Source organism: Thunnus maccoyii, chromosome 7 (assembly GCF_910596095.1).
Source record: "Thunnus maccoyii chromosome 7, fThuMac1.1, whole genome shotgun sequence".
Lineage (NCBI taxonomy): Eukaryota > Metazoa > Chordata > Actinopteri > Scombriformes > Scombridae > Thunnus > Thunnus maccoyii.
Genome location: NC_056539.1, coordinates 27430519 through 27446345, shown reverse-complemented (window position 1 = coordinate 27446345; position 15827 = coordinate 27430519). Strand labels below are relative to the sequence as shown.

Sequence of the window (15827 nt, the reverse complement as noted above, 5' to 3'; positions counted from 1 at the left end):
AGGTGCGTGCGGCAGAGTTTAAGAGAGATTAATCCGACATGTATTTAATTAGATTTTCAGTTTCCCTAAATACCAACTGAACTGTTTGAGTGCGCGTCTCTCTAAAGTGGGTTTAAACACATCCCCTGTCATCCCCCGACCTCTCTACTAATTCCTGTCTCTCTCGCCTTTAAAGCAGCTGACCCCCAATTAAAAAAAGTTTTGGGTCTTAGTTTTGCTTGGACCAGCTGTCAGATTCCTGTGGGTATGACTCATAGAGCTGAAACAGATATCCCCCCCCCCTGCATTCGTATTATGGAGCCTCTTGTAGGTTTAGGGACTATGCATGGATTTGCATGTTTGCCTGCGTGTGCGGTGTTGCAACACAACACCACAACAAAAGATAAGAAAGAAAAAGCAAAAGCTAAATATTTGTGAGATGCATGTGGCTCATACAGGAAACTATGTGAATTAAACTACAGAGGAAAAAGACGATTAAAGCAACTATCTCACCTATGTAGGCAATCAAATATGAAAATGTAGCCCATGAAATAATATATTTAGAGACGGCAGTGAGTGTTATTACTGCTGAAGGGTGTGTCTCTATAGTGAGTGTGTGCGCAGTGAAAGAGGAGGTCTTCTTGGGCAAACTGAACCCAGTCTCTCCACCCTTTTGCTCAGCGCTGCCAGACTACCTCATCCGCATACAGCTTCTTATAAATCCACTTTTTTTATCGCTTGTTTACCGGATTATACCCTACACCGATTTATGCGGACTTTTCTACGACTTGTTCTCCAAGCTGCACTACGGAAATCTCTTTGAAATCATACGGGATTGAAACCAGAAGTGCCAACCACAGGAATCGGGTTGTGTGTGTATTTCCACAGCATTTCCCATTTGTGTGTGTGCGTGTGTGTGTGTTAGTGTGTATGTGTGTGTGGAACTCTACGGGCCCAGAGTTTTCATTCTCAGTCTAAAAAGATGTACCAAGTTGTAAGGAAGCTGTTTTTTACGGACTGTCGGTGTGCTGAGGATGCGTCCAAAACGTACGAGGAGCTGTTCGCTAAACTGGACACCAACAAGGATGGGAAAGTGGATGTTTCCGAGCTGAAGGCGGGCCTGGCTGCCATGGGCATCCAAACTGGGAAAGGAGCAGCTCAGGTAGAGTCACGGATACAGGACACATACAGACAGTACACGTCATGGCTTTTTAGGGACAGAGAGAGAAAGTCACAAACCCTAAATGTTTTGCATTCCTGAAGGAACTGAGCAGGCTAACCCTGATTTTACTCAGCAGGCCTCATAGGAAGTAATGAAGTACATCTGTTTAAGTACAGTGAGATACTGGTACTTCATTTACTATACTTCATATAAAATGTCATAAAATAGTGAAAAAGCACCATCACAATCTCTCAGAGCCCACCGTAATGTCTTCAAATTGCTTGTTTTATCTAATCAACAGTCTGAAGCCCAAAGATTTCCAATTTTCAGTGACATAAAACAGAGAAAAGTAGCAAATCATCACATTTTGGAAGCTGAAACCTGATGATGTTCGGCATTTTTCCTTGATAAAGGACTTTGATGATGATTTATCAATGATCAAAATTGTTGCTGATTCATTTGAAAGATTCATCAACTTTTAACTTCAGCACTACTTAACTTTATTGTATATGTTACTCCACTATGTTTATCTGACTGCACTAGTTCCATATATTGCAGATACATATTTTCAATTGAACATAAGCTACATATTGCCAGTGTGCAGTACAAATCTTCTAATGTTACGTCAGGAACGATGCCAGGTATGGATTACTGAAAGAGCCCGGGGGCCCCAAGGTGTCAGGGAGCACCTGAGTCAGAGTCTCTGTTTGTGACTGTCAGCATTTCTAGTCGGAAAGTCACAGAGCTCTTTAATATTGCATAGCTACCAACCAAATTAATATTTAATATGTAATATTCAATTCAATATTTGTTTGTTGGTTTATATTACAGCTGCACAGCATACTGAGGCTACACTAACATTACAATAAAACACAGTAAAATTAGTAAAGCAGCTTATGTCAGAACAGCAGAATAGCTCCGCTTTAAGAAAATATAACCAGGAACTCAGGTTGCCTTTGATGAATTCATATAATATTTGAATGGTGAACTATAATATTCCTTATCATATCTGTGCAGAGTGTCAGTTTTGGACAGAGTCAGACAGCCTCTCTTGTTGTTGTTTGTTGTTGTTTTGTGTCTCTTTCAGTCTGGGTGTCTGTAGGAGGACTGGAGGCTTTTATGTGTCTGTTCTCAGGGCTTTATTGTGTCATAATCCATGCACAAGTGACACAATGCATTTTTAAACATTTTCTAAAGAGCTGAGAAAACAGAGCTTTCAATCATGTTACTGAATCTTCATCAGTAAATGAAGTTTTCCTAGCTGTCCTGGGATTGTAGGTGCTATTATTTATTTACTCACACTTAAGGACTTCTCGCCCATGTGTGCTGAAAAGCAAAGGTTCAAAGTTCATTCTTGTTTAGTTGCTGTTCTGGACTTTTCAGTCACATCACATGATGTTCACTGTTCATCATTTAAAGAGTCTTGTCTCTTCAATTTCATCCTTCAACTGATCTGAAGGCATGAAAATCCCAAAACTGGAAATAGAAAGTGTCTCCACCAGATTATTTGTCCAATTTTATTATCTCAGTGCAGTAAGATTTTGAATGCAGGACTGCAGCAGAGTGGGGAGATTAAAGATCAATGTTTTTTCTCCACCATTACTACTGTGTATGAGCCCTTGAGCAAGGCACTTGAATCCCAATTACCCCAGTGGAGCAGCTCAGTGGTCAACAGATCAGACTGTGGTTCTGGGAAAAGTGTGAATGTGAGAGTGTGGAGCAGGGTGTTAGTGCTAAAGGTGAACCTTCTCTGTACAAATAAAGGTTAAAAATGTAATGGAGTATTCCTAATCCTAATCTTCAAACTTCAGTCAAGTCCTAAACCTAAAGCGAGCCCTCTGAAGAGACATTGATCTCTAGAAAATGCCCACACAACAATAGAAAAAGAAAAAAAATGGAGAAAAGAAAAGAAAAAGATATGCAGACATATTAACAAACAGGCAATTGCACAAAAGTAAGAGCCCAAGGCTTTTCTCATTGAGATGGGCTAAAAAGACAGAAATAGATACAAGACAAATGTGACTTACCACTTAAATGGTTTCCAAGTTCTCTCAAAGTTATCAGAGGAGCCACATATTTCTTAAGTTTGAGATACTGCATCACCCCCCTCAGCCACTGAGTCCAGCTCGATGGATGAGGATTCTTCAAGAGGAGAAGGATCCATCTCTGTGCTAACCAAGTGACAAATTTTATTTTGAGTTTAGTTCCAATAAGATTATAATCATTCCCTCCTACTATGCCACAAATAGCTGTCACGGGATCCGACTGAATTACCATTTTGAAAATATCTGACAGTGTTTTGAAGATTTAACTCCCAATAAGCGGACGAATTAGGACATTGCCAGAATGAGTGTGCTAGAGAGGCAGCTGAGAGTCACAGTAGAATCTATATATGGAAACATTTTAGAGAGTTTAACTTAGAGAAATGAAGGCGATGCAGAACCTTAAATTGAATGAGGCCGTCCCGGGCACAGATTGAGGCCGTATGCACCCCCTCCAGGGCTTTCCTCCGCTGCTCTGCCGTCAAAGCCACTCCCAAATCAATTCCCATGTTGACTTTAGAATTTCCAATTATGAGTTTTGTAAATTAGACAGGAATTATAAATTAAAGATATTGCACCCCTTCTTGAAGGCTCAAAGGAAAACAGATTCCATGGGAGTTTTATCAGGCAAATTGGCAAAGGAAGGTGTGTTAGCTTTAATATAACTACGAACCTGAAGGAATCTGAAAAAGTAGGATTGTGGTAAATTTCATAAGCAAATTTTGTCTTGTTGGTCAAACAGTATTTTTCATGTCATGACAGTGAAGCAAATGGGGTAAGAAAATTTAGACACATAGGAGAAAGTAGCCATAAATCTATAAATGACTGAGTCCTCATAACAACTTGATTTGATCCTTTATTACCTCTAAGATTACATTCAAGTACTGTTCATGTGTAGAGCCCCATCGTGAGAGAGTTTCAGAACCTCAATTTAAGGCTCATTTCCTCATTTTTTTCCCCCTAGACAGCAACAAATCACCTGAAGCATACATTCATGTTGAAAATCTGGTCTATCATGAGTAATAGCAGCAAGCTCAGTCTGTTAAAGAGCAGCAGGGTGGGTGAAGTAAAGGTGCACCACAATTTCACAAACTGTCTCATAATACAAACAGGGCAGGAGAACTTTTTTACCGTGGGCTGTGGCTTTGAGAGGAAAGTCCCACCTTGGCCAATAAAATAATCTAACATTCCTCACCCTCATCAGTGAGTCAGATAACTTTAAAAGTATGAGTCAGGAAAGAGATTTAGGGGGGGTCACTGCTGGGTGTGTGCCTAGGTGCTGTAAAACAGAAGCAATTACGCAATAATGATATGATAAATGGGCAATAAACAGCGGCAGTGGTGTCAGAAGTATTTCGATTCTTAACGTAAGTAAAAGTACCAATACAACAATGAAAAAATACTCCAGTACAAGTCCTTCATTCAAAATGTTACTTAAGTTAAAGTAAAAAAGTATTATGCAGAGTAAATATTAAGTTAAATTATAAGTTAAACTGCAGGACACAAGATGTCTCCTCCACTGTAAATAAAGTTAATTCTAAGAGTATGTCGTTTGGAGGCTTCAAGTTTGCACATCACACATCTGTAAGTTGCACACTGGGCCATAGTTGGCTCTAAATTGGTTGTGATATCACAAATCATGCTAGTGGCCACTCCCCTTAAATTCATATTGAAGTTGAGCACGGAGAGACTTTAACCCCTTCAACAGATTAATGTGAAAACTCAAACATCCAACTGAAGTAACAATAAGAAAAACACATTTTTGGAAGGAGGGGACTTAAAGTGCAGTACTTGAGTAACTGTACATAGTTAATGTTTCATCAATGATCAGCAGTGCATCACAATTATCTGTCTCTTGAAACTATCTCTGCAATTCTGACAACCGATTTCTTAAAATGGGCTTGCTGTTGCAAACTTTTCTGTTGATTGATTGCACAGTCCCTCCATTGCACCCATCCATACAACTTGGATGGCCTCCTGAATTTTGCAACTGTTTATTCTTCCACCAACTGGCAGAATAAAGCAGTTTCTGTATAAGGAGGAGATGGCAGACTTAACTCATGCTACATCTGAACTAAAACCTCTCTTCCCATCCAATTAGCAGGTCAAAAAAACTAAATACATCTTCTGGTAGTCGATAGACTCTGACACTGATATGAAGAAATTGGATTTCTAATATTCTGTGTTTTCCTTTTATAGAAAATAGTTTCCTCCGGAGACCAAAACAAAGATGACGGGCTCGACTTCAACGAGTTCTCCAAGTATCTGAAGGAACATGAGAAGAAGTTACGACTGACCTTCAAGAGCTTGGACAAAAACAATGATGGTACAACATGCTTGATGTTTATGGATGTAACTCTATGAACGAATAAATACTGAAAATACTTTGGTTTTGCTGAAAATTCTGCATGTGTGGTGAAGTAATAATGTATTAAACTCCCTCAGAGTGTGAGAAGTGTCAATAATTTTTGTGTTTTTATTTTCAACAGGCCGAATAGACTTCACAGAAGTTCAGCAGTCACTTGCAGATCTAGGGCTAGACATCAGCAAGGAGGAGGCAGAGAAGATCCTTCAAAGGTATTTCTGCTTTGTTGTTACTGCTCTTAATTTACATACCTGTTTCTACAATATTAGATGAAGACTCTGGTGCAAAAACATGATTTAAGTGTCTGTCTGTGGCTCGTAAAAATGCTCTGCTCCTGTCACTTGTGGACCCAAGCAAAAACCTCATGATCCTAAACTAGAAGTGAAAGGAAGTAGTTCATAAGTGCTTCATATGTGAGGGGAGGGGACCAGTGTGAGCGACTGATAACCAGTTCAGTATATAATTGGGCTGGGAAGTGGTCTGATGGTACATGATAAAGCCAGCTAGATGTTTGTATATCTGAGTGGAGTTGGAGAAAATATCCAAACATGTAGAAATAGGATCATTAGTTGCAGACAGAAGTAAAAACTGTCAGTTAAACTGAATAAATCTATTTGTCAATATACAGTTTACTGTATGTACATTAATAAAGTATCTTCAGCCTCTCAGAAATGTTTATGCCTGAGGCCCCAAAAACACACATATAAATATAAATATAGACATAACCTAATGTTGTATGTACTGCAGGGTGGTTAATGGTAAGTCAAACCTTGTATTGTCAGAAAGTTTTAAAAGTTTTAACTCAACTGAAGGAATGCCTTGTTAAAAGAATGAATTAAAGTGAACACAAGCAGTGCATGACATCTATATGCAGACTACCAGACCCTGATGATGAAGAACTGCAGAAGGTTTCTTCCATCAGTCTACTTTTGTAAATACTATCTTGTATTTTTTTTAAATGATTTTGTTGTGGGTTTTTTTTTTTCATTTTTTTAATAGGTTGGGCTATATATATCTACACTTACTCGGAAGAAGAAAAAAAACCCAATGAAACTGATGTGGTTACTATTTACGTGAGCAATGATTGAGAAGGTTCAACAGTAGAGAAATATTTTTCCCCCAAATGGAGAAATAAATATGTAGATTTCATGGTAGCATTTATTTGAACATCATTGTCCTTGTTATACATGAACACATATTAGAGGCTGTTTACACTTGGTTTTAAATATACATGTACAGGCTATTCTAACTGTTGAGATTGGCAGGACAAAGTCATTTCGCCACCAAAACAACCACCACATCCTGCACTGATGACGTATTTTGCTGTTACCTCCTTGTCGGGGATGCATCAGGACATATTAGCGTTTACACTACAAAAGATACATGGTCAAATGCGTCCCAGAACACCTCAGCAAGTGGTTTGAGTCGTCGGATCACAATGTGTCTTGATGGTTGTTCACACTTGTATTTAGTGCTGTCCACTTGTGATCGCTCAAGACACAGTGTAGAAGTGTAAAAGGGTCTTAAAGTGAGTTGGCTCCTGCTCACAACTATATATCAGCAAGTCAGGTCAAATTTATGCAGGAAGCTGCACAGTATGAACTGTGTGTATTTGCATAAACAAAATTTTATATATATAAGTGTTTTTGTTAAATTTTGTTTTTATACATCATTTTATTATGATTAACAGGAGGGAGATTTACATTATGTACAGAAGCAAACATGACAGTGAAACCTTGAAAGAGAAAGAAGGATGTTCATGACAGTGAATCAGACAAAAAGATTTGTTTGAAAACCGCAGAGTAATTGATGAGTGTCTCATAACTCACTTCAAGGAAGGAAATGACAGAAATATGTACACTGAAAGCAGCTGAGGACAGACTGATTAAAACAGAGACTAAAGGAGGGAGAGGGGAAGAGCTGCATGTTTTCCTTCATTCTTGTTATTGCTGCATATATTTTTAGAAGATTGTTTCTAAATATACACTAAATATAAGCTCAGAAATGCTTCGCTTATGCCGTTTTGTACAGTCTGAAACAGGACTTTAACTGCAGGGCTTTTCAAGATCAGTCTTCATGACTTGTGACCTAACAAGCTTTCTCGTTTTCACGCTCCCTCACCACTATGTCTTGGCATTAAGCAAATCCCCCACTCTCTCTCTCTCTCCCTCTCTCTCTCTCTCCCTCTCTCTCTCTCATACTCTCTCTCCCTCCCTCCCTTCCCGACTGAGCAGGGCTCTGGAAACTGAATGGGATTTGGAATAGTGTAATCCAGTAGTCGTTTTTCTCCCAACAGTTGCTTGAAGGGCTCAATGATATGACCTAAAATTCAGTTAATATAAATCCTCAAATGTACCTTTTATAACTGTAATATACTTTAAAAAAATATAACTAATTGCATAATGTTTCCTTCCTTCTGCTATGTATTAGACATCTATTTCTGATAGGTGTTAGTGTTGTTGTATGTACATTCAATTATATGGAGGGCCGTAACAGCCTCTAGAGACACTGGGGTCATGTCCTCAGTATTATGGGGATTTATTATTATTATTATTATTATTATTATTATTATTATTATTATTATTATTATTATTATTATTATTATTATTATTATTTGTGTGGGATTTAGAAACCTGTGACCATGTGGAACTGTGGAAATCAGGGGTGGAAATATGATGAAAAATACAAAACAATATATGAAAAATTTAGGCCTCTTGCTATGTCAGATCCTGTGCTGTATTATATCCTTATATAAACCTGTGATTTTTCAGGAGGTGTGGCTTAAAGAAAAAGGTCACATATTTGATTGATAAAATATAAATTGTATAATATTTCAGCCTAAACACCTGCTTTATTCACATCCATGCTTGCTTCTTTGGTAACATTTTCATAAAAAAGGCGCAATTGTGGTGATCAAATAGTACAATCAGCTGTCATTTTTCTAACCAAACCAAGCAAAGAAAAAAAACTAAATAAAAAGACTCCAATCTTATCTATATCTGGTCATGATTATATGGGATTTAGACAATTTCTGTATGTGAATATTGTTACATGAGTACATACAGGTTGGTAAAGGAGTTATAATGTTGGGATTTTAGTTAAATCTGGATTATTGGCCAACCATGTCTGCAGAAGTTTACTTGTGTTTTTCTAACTGTGCAACACAAAGTTTATTCAATACCAATGAGCCAATAAAGGAGTCAGTTTATTTAAGTCTCAGATAACGGGGCCATTTGTTCAGATTTTAGATGAAAACAAAAAAAAAAAGTTTATTTTCCTGTCTATCTTTGTACAGTATTGATGTGGACGGCACCATGACTGTGGACTGGAATGAATGGAGGGAGCATTTCCTGTTTAACCCAGCTACCAACCTGCAGGAGATTATCCGCTACTGGAAGCACAGCACGGTAAGAGGACAGCGTGAGAGGAAGAAGAGAAGGGGCAGGGGAAACATTGATTGTTGTATTTAGTTCACATGGTGATACACTCTTAAAACAGTAGACCAAAACCACTTCCTGTATGAGCAATGTAGTGTTCATCTCAGTACACAGCAGTAATAAAATGTAGGATTGTTGATCTGTTGTCATGGTGAAGACACAGTTGTAACCGTTCATGTATCTTTGAAGCTGAGTATTTTTAACTGATTGTTAACATGTCCCTTGGTTCAGTGAGGTTACCTTGAAGAGGAAGTTATCTGTATTTTCTTTATTTCCTACAAAAATGACCTAAAAGTTGCATTTTATACAATATTTGCCATCTGGAGTCACAAATTCCCTCATGTTACAGTAAGTTAGTTTGAAATTACATATTCTCTACCATGAGAAGTGCTGTAGTTACAAATGAAAATAGCATTTCTGACACATCTCACATCAGTTTTAGCAGGTGGAAGATGTTCACATCTTCAGAAAATAAATCATTAAGTATAATCCTGTTTTTTAAGCTAAAAATGGAAGAGACATAGAGGTTTTCGGTCGTCCGCCCTCAGTGTTCTTAGACTGTCTCAGATTGCACTTTAAGAACTTTGGCTCTGAAGGGGAAAGTTGTGAAAGAGATTCATCAGCTGATGCTGGATTTGGTCGAGAACTTTGGCAGCATATCAGTAACTCTGCGTCAACAGATTAGACTCATTCATTCCCACAGAGGAGGTGAGAAAAGGAGGGAGAGAGGTGGAAGAGTTTGTAATTCTAATTACTTTTAATTAAAATCAGTACTTAAAATTTTAAAGATATTAAAAATCCTGCAGTTTTAAATGGATTTTTCGACATGGAGATTGTTGGCTATACAGAAACATACTGTGGCATGACTGCCGTACGTGAAAATACAGCCAGATCCAGTCAATGGCTAATCTCTGACGTTTGCTGTCTCTGTTCACTGGCACAACCTCAGAGATTAAATAAACCTTTGGCTGCTAAACTTGGCTGAGATAAGCTAATTTCAGTCTGACCTGAGGGGGGAGATTAACTCGTCAGTGGGATTGGGACATGACAAGGAGAGAGGAAGTGAGTCTAGAACAGGATAGGGCAAAGGTGACGTGGATGGGAAGACACCGATGAGACTGAAGCAGTAGTTTGTCACATCGATGGCAGTAACAGCTTCCCAATACTTCCAGTATTCACGCCAATGGTTACTGACCGCCGGAGATTCAGTATTTCTCCTCTCAGGCTAGAGTGGATCTGCAGACCCTTGGCATCTGATTAGAAACGTGTAAAGGATCCTGATCAGTTTAGGAGGGAACTTTTACAAATTTGGGACTATACTGTGCTGGATCAGCAGCTTCATTAAAGGCTTGAGATGGCCATGGCTCTGCTGCAGCCTCAGCAACAGCAGAGAAGCTGGTTCTTCCTCGACTTTGACGAAGATGGGATTTATGAAGTGGAGGTGGATATGGTAGGTTCTTAAAACGTGGTTTTAGTGTCTTTATGGAGCCTGGTACATCGGTCTGACTGATAAAATATCATCTAAATTTAAATTATCACAGATACTACATATATATATCTATTGGTGTATGTGTCAGCTTACAAAAAACAAGAAATTTCTGTACAGAAATGTCCGAGATATGTTTAAGATAATTAAGAAACTGTTGCCATTAAGTAGTTTGTCCACCAAAGAGCACTGACAAGTTTATAAAAAGAATTTTGACTGATATATTGTTGTCAGATCAAAGATTCAGCATCATTCAAGCTCTACTTTGCACATCCAAGTTTTGTAAGGAGTTTGTGCAGCATTTTTCCTTCATATACACGATCTGAACAATCTGATGCTATCCAATACAACAGTTGAGGATGCTGTTGGTGGTGCAGCTGTTGGATTGGATTGAAACATATTCTAAAGTTTCCCGTACATGTTTTGTTTTCCCCCGGCCCTGCATGAATGTATGAAGAGACGTGATAAAATTAAGAACACCTCACAGTAAAAGGCTATTTAGAACATCAACAAAAACACCACCAAGTTCATACTCAGTGCTTTTCTGACACAATCTCAATAGATTAAGCTTCTTCACAAAGGCTATCATGTATGTTTTTACTGCACAGGTGTTCATGTTATTGTGTCCACTGTCTGTGTCTCTCCTTAAGTGAAGGGTGATGTTGCCTGACGATGTTGTTCATCAGAAGATATGCAGAAGGAAATATCATTTAATAACTAATATTGATTTAACATTTCTTTAACATTCATTTTATTTAACTGAACTGAAATTAGATTGCTGTAAATGCAGAGTGTCGGCGCTCTTTCATTTTCACGTCAATGATACAACTGGATTTAAGTGCTGTGCAGTGATGTAATCAATCTCACAGCATGTGCTTTTATTGTAGTTGTGCAACCTTTTGGGTGAGGACAAGGTGTGTGTCTGGTCCTGCCAGGCTTTAAGTTCAAGGTGAGGCTTTGAATCATACTGTATGTGGTTTTGAAGCTGTGTTATTGAGTTAAAGTCAATCTCAAAAGTATGCTTCAATGGATTTTAAATTATTTTTCAAGCAAACCAAACCTGTAGTGAAACTGACCATCTCAAGTGAAAACAATCATATTCACCATTGCCATAAAGCACACAGTAAATGAACAGAGATCTGCTGGCTTTACAGATTCTAATAGATTAGTTAGGCAGCACTAAGACAACAAACAACACACATTTTGGCTTTAAATAGGCAAATATCAGTCGGCGCGGCTACAGGCCACTGAGAAGTTTAGCCTTTAGTGTGAAATTGTCAGTTTGTCCCTGACTGTGAGTTAACTGTATCCTGTTGTGTCTAGGTGCTGGACATTGGTGACAGTCTCGCCATCCCAGATGAGTTCACAGAGGAGGAGAAGACCACTGGTCTGTGGTGGAAGCAGCTATCGGCGGGGGCCATGGCAGGCGCGGTGTCCCGTACAGGCACCGCCCCGCTGGACAGAATGAAAGTCTTCATGCAGGTGTGTCAGATCTTCATCATAAATCACATTTAGAATAATATTTTTTTGTTTTGTTTGTTTGTAATTAAAGTTACTCCTTAAAGGATAGTGTAACTTTCAGACCAAACAAATGTATGGTTTTAATTCAAGCAGTAGTAGTGTGTAGTGTGTGTAATGTGATTGTACAGTTTGTTATTGGCTCAAATGAAACAGAATTGCAATATAATGGAGAGAAACAGCTCAGATGGATAATGTAAAAATGATTCATTCTTATTAGGTGGAACTTGTTATTAATTTTTATTATTCTTTACATGCTGCTTACAATTTTGTGTAAACTATATTTCCTTCTGAAAGTCATGACTTACAGTAGCAAGGTGTTTTTGTTTCCAGGTGCATGCCTCCAAGAGCAACAAAATCAGCCTGGTTGGTGGTTTCAAGCAAATGTTAAAAGAAGGAGGCGTGGCGTCTCTGTGGAGAGGAAACGGTATTAACGTCCTGAAGATCGCCCCCGAGACGGCCATTAAATTCATGGCCTATGAGCAGGTAAATGAACTTCAGCTCCCCAAAAAAACAAATACAACATGCACCTCCGGCTTGGCTGAAGCATGTTGATGTAACTTTTTGATATCAAAGACCATAATATTGTTAGATCATAGTCATTGACTTTTCATGCAACACTTCCTTGTCACTGTTTTCCACCAGTATAAGAAGCTGCTGTCCAGTGAACCAGGGAAGGTCAAGACCCACGAGAGGTTCATGGCTGGATCGTTGGCTGGAGCAACAGCACAAACAGCTATTTACCCCATGGAGGTGAGCAGAGGTGGCACTTTAACAGCCCAGAAACATGGAGGGTTTGTGTATCTGTGTTTGTCAGACAACTTATCACAATTAATGGGATACATAGGTTTACAGTATACGTTGGTTTGTTGCTGTGTTAAACATAGAAATAATCAAATCAAAACAAAGTTATAAAGTGCTTTACATGGGAAAACCAAGATAAAACAAGCACATAAAAATGTATAAAAGCATTCCACTAAAAAATCAGTTAATTAATAAAACACTCAACAACATTTAATTAAGGTAAAAGGGTGAAATAATCAAATAGAACATCTTTAATAAGTATAATGTCAGCTTTGCTCTTTTGTTGTTCATATAAGAACTTTTTGAGTCTGTGAAGTGGTAACAAATGCAATAACATTGTCATATGTTAACCTGCGTTATTTCTACCATTTTAAGGACTTAATGATTGCCAGTGTTTAAAAAAAAAAATCATTACACTTTCACAAATGGTGAAAACAAGCACATTTAAGTTAGAAACACAAACATCTTGCGTGACAACAGTGCAACAGTGTAGAGGACCATAGGAACTACAGGAACAAGCCAAGCAGAACATGAGTTTTCAGTATGATCTTCAATATAAATAATCTTTTTCAGTATGAAACACGTATTAAAAGGTGGCAGTAAAAGGTTATGCATTCACACGTACAGACCATAGATTGGACTTAGTGAAAGCAGCCTCTCTGATTGATGATCTTTGTCCATTCAGGTGATGAAAACCCGACTGACCTTGAGGAAGACGGGACAGTACTCAGGAATGTTCGACTGTGCCAAGAAAATCCTGAAGAAGGAGGGAGTGAAGGCGTTTTATAAGGGCTACATTCCCAATATTCTGGGCATCATACCCTACGCTGGGATAGATCTGGCAGTGTACGAGGTACGTGGAGATGAATAATCTTTCTGATGTAAAGCACTAAATGCAGTACTCAACCTCGTCCTCATCACACACGCAAACACCTCTCTGATCCTCACCAGAGCTTGAAGAACGTCTGGTTGGCTCGCTACGCCAAAGACACAGCCAACCCAGGTGTTCTGGTGCTGCTGGGCTGCGGGACCGTCTCCAGCACCTGTGGCCAGCTGGCCAGCTACCCCCTGGCTCTGATCCGCACCAGGATGCAGGCACAAGGTACACAGAACCAAACCTCATTCAAAATTCAGCCAACTTTCAAATTAGAAGTGATGGAGTATAACTATTGCCACAATCTTATAAAGAGTCATTGAAAAGTAGTCAGTATGTTTAAAAATTACTTTTGATTTAAAAAAAAAAAACAAAAAAAACACATTTTGTTAGGTATATAATCTCTAAAATGCCAGTAAGTGAACTAAAAAGGGAATATTCTGTTATGGGTAAACGAACAACATTTAAAAGGCAGCAAAGATTGAGTTAACATTACTAAAGGCTCATAAATATTTCTTTGAACAGTGTTCCGGTCTGCCAACTAGAGCATGTCACATTATAGGTTTAAAGATGGCACATATTGCAAACTTTGAGGTAAATGATTGATTGTGATTATTAAATGGGGACAAAGTAGAAAGTGTTACACATTACTGTTGTGATGGCTCTGTAGTCCAGCACATTTGATTTGGAAGGAAACAATAATTATGAGGTTAATGGAGTAGGTCAACATTTTGCACTTTGGCAACAAAGCAGATAAGAATATTTCCCAAAATGTCTGAACAATTCCTTTTTAAAGGACCAGTGTGTAGGATTTAGTGGCATCTAGTGGTGAGGTTGCAGATTGCAACCAAATGAATATTCCTCCCCTCAACGCCTCCCTTCCAAGCGTGTAGGAGACCCTTCAGTGGCCATGAAACTCGCAAATAACGTGAAAGGCACTCTCTAGAGCCAATGTTTGGTTTGGCCGTTCTGGGCTAATGCCAAATGTCTAAACATTACAGGCTCCATGGAAGAAGACCTGCTCCCTATGTAGATATAAAGGGCTCATTCTAAGCAAAGGAAAACACAACAATTCTTATTTTCAGGTGATTATACACTAATGAAAAGATACGTATGAATATTGTATTTAATTTCTGCCGATCGATCCCCCTAAATCTTACAAACTGGTCCTTTAAGTGCTGACTTTCAACTTTTGATGTTTAGATTAGTACTACCTACTATAGATATGTATACTAACAGTTTATAGTCCACCCTTTAACCTCAGTCATTGCTTCATTTCAAATAATAGTACAGAGCCAAAACATTAGAAAATATGATAATGTCCAAATACACAAGGATTTTTTTATGATGCTGATTTAACTCTGTTTTCTCAGCGTCCATGGAAGGCTCAGAGCAGCTGCCAATGAACCTGATGGTGAAGAAGATTCTGGAAAAGGAAGGCTTCTTTGGACTTTACCGTGGCATCCTGCCCAATTTCATGAAGGTCATCCCGGCTGTCAGCATCAGCTACGTGGTGTATGAGTACATGCGTTCTGGCCTGGGTATTCAGAAGTAGAGAGCAGAGCATTTTTATTTTGAAACACTTCCCTTCCAACATATTCGGGAAACTGTCACGTAAGGAACTTGTTTACCTGTAGGTCACCAAAGTCTGGACTCAAACTGCTGCAGATGGAGCCATTGTAGAAGTTTTAAAAGTAATTGCAGGACTTTGACTAAACACTTGAGCCACGATGCAAAAGACACTGTTTAAAAAATCCTGTAGTACTAACAAAGGGCTCACGATAAATAACGGGACTTCTACAATGTTTCCAACTATATGAAGTTTGTCCAAACTGCGTTTACAGTGCACCCGCGGCTCAAGTCTCGGAGCACATTTCGGGTCAGCTGACTTTCAGTAAAATCAACCAAGGAGGTAGATATTAAGAATCTGAACACCAAAAACACTTGGAGAGGTTTATTTTGATTTATTTCATTACATATTTGTTTTGTTTAATTGTTGATTTGAGTAGAAATGCCAATATTTTTATATCAGACATTTTAAGTATGAGTAATATTATGTCACTTCACCAGAAATGTGTCACATGTTCTTCTAAAAATTGACCAAAAAGCACCTTATTGTACCAAACCAAGCTATCACCTGGTAAAGTGGAACACCAGTGG

The 15827-nt window shown here is 38.5% G+C and overlaps 1 protein-coding gene across 1 annotated transcript; it reads left to right on the top strand.

The window, feature by feature from the left end:
* The first annotated feature begins 439 nt into the window (after positions 1 to 439).
* slc25a24 (solute carrier family 25 member 24) lies at positions 440 to 15395 on the top strand. Its single transcript, XM_042417536.1, has 10 exons — positions 440 to 1141; positions 5383 to 5509; positions 5673 to 5760; positions 8844 to 8955; positions 11795 to 11953; positions 12323 to 12475; positions 12635 to 12742; positions 13479 to 13646; positions 13745 to 13895; positions 15041 to 15395. Exons 1-10 carry the CDS (start codon positions 962 to 964, stop codon positions 15220 to 15222), a joined length of 1428 nt encoding a protein of 475 aa, XP_042273470.1. The 5' UTR covers positions 440 to 961; the 3' UTR covers positions 15223 to 15395.
* The last annotated feature ends 432 nt before the right edge of the window (positions 15396 to 15827 follow it).